The 1,561-nt window shown below is 51.6% G+C and overlaps 1 protein-coding gene across 1 annotated transcript; it reads right to left on the bottom strand.

Annotated features, from left to right (window-relative positions):
• Positions 1–261: 261 nt before the first annotated feature.
• On the bottom strand, positions 262–1,194 carry LOC310920618 (olfactory receptor 14A16-like; the record flags this gene model as incomplete). The annotated part of the gene is made up of 1 exon (XM_083880682.1): positions 262–1,194. The coding sequence occupies one exon, from the start codon at positions 1,192–1,194 to the stop codon at positions 262–264; it is 933 nt and encodes a 310-aa protein (XP_083736808.1).
• Between the last annotated feature and the right edge of the window lie 367 nt (positions 1,195–1,561).

The following is a 1,561-nucleotide window of genomic DNA, read 5'->3' as shown; positions in this document are numbered from 1 at the left end:
TGCTGGGACTTTCTTTAATACATTTAGAGCCACTGAGGGCGCAGCTCCTCATTAACACAGTCTTTGACCACCAGAAAATGTGGAGAGAAACAAACGAGACAGGGCACAAACAATGGCCTTTCTATTTGGACAATGTTAAAAAACAAATAAAAAAAAAAAAAAAAAAAAAAAAAAAAAAAAAAAAAAAAAAAACCACAACCAAGCCAAGAAATATCAAAGATGGATTTTATTACAAGTGATTTACAGAAACCAGCCAGCAGTTTAATGTTTCTGAAATAGTCCAGTTATCAGTGTCCACACTGCAGCCTTGAGCTCCTGGTTCCTCAGGCTGTAGATCAGGGGGTTCAGGGCTGGAGGCACCACCGAGTACAGAACTGACAGGGCCAGATCCAGGGATGGGGAAGAGATGGACAGGGGCTTCAGGTAGGCAAATGTGCCAGTGCTGAGGAACAGGGAGACCACGGCCAGGTGAGGGAGGCAGGTGGAAAAGGCTTTGTGCTGTCCCTGCTCAGAGGGAATCCTTAGCACAGCCCTGAAGATCTGCACATAGGAGAAAACAATGAACACAAAACAGCCAAATGATAAAAAGGCACTAACAGCAAGAAACCCAAGTTCCCTGAGGTAGGATTTGGGGCAGGAAAGCTTGATAATCTGTGGGATTTCACAGAAGAACTGGCCCAGGGCATTGCCATGGCACAGGGGCAGGGAAAATGTATTGGCTGTCAGCAGCAGAGCATTGAGAAAGGCACTGGCCCAGGCAGCTGCTGCCATGTGGGCACAAGCTCTGCTGCCCAGGAGGGTCCCATAGTGCAGAGGTTTGCAGATGGACACGTAGCGGTCGTAGCACATGATGGTCAGAAGATAATACTGTGCTCCTCGGAAGAACAGTAAGTAAAACACCTGAGCAGCACATCCTTCAAAGGAGATGTTCCTGGTGTCCCAGAGGGAATTGTGCATGGCTTTGGGGACAGTGGTGAGGATGGAGCCCAGGTCAGTGAGGGCCAGGTGGAGCAGGAAGAAGAACATGGGGCTGTGCAGGTGATGGCTGCAGGCCACGGCGCTGATGACGAGGCCATTACCCAGGAGGGCAGCCAGGGAGATGCCCAGGAAGAGGCAGAAGTGCAGGAGCTGCAGCTGCCTCGTGTCTGCCAATGGCAGCAGGAGGAAGTGGCTGATGGAGCTGCTGTTGGACATTTGCTGTCTCTGGACATGGGGACCTGTTCAAGGAAGAGACAGTGACAGGTCAGGGGCGGCTTTCCTGAGCAATCCAAGCCCTTTCTCCCAGTCCAGCCTCTGCCAGTCTGTGCCCCCCAGTTTTCCTTTTCTCAGAGCCCTTCCTTCAGCTCTGTTTCTGGAGCTCTGCTGGGATCTGGTCCTGATGGTGTTATGAGCAGGGGCTCTGCCCATGGACACTGAGGGATCAGCTCTGCTCTGCAGCAGTGGGGTCATGGGAACAGGGACAGAGGCCAGACCTGGTGTTGGACTTTTTCCAACCAAACTGTCCTGAAGCAGAGGAGCTTAGCAACATCTCCTGTCCCAGGGCTAAGGAACAGTGATGGCC

The sequence above is a fragment of the Zosterops lateralis genome (genome assembly GCF_965231275.1).
Source record: "Zosterops lateralis genome assembly, chromosome: 31".
In the NCBI taxonomy this organism is placed as follows: domain Eukaryota; kingdom Metazoa; phylum Chordata; class Aves; order Passeriformes; family Zosteropidae; genus Zosterops; species Zosterops lateralis.
The sequence above is the reverse complement of the archived record's forward strand: the minus strand, read 5'-3'. Positions and strand labels throughout refer to the sequence as shown.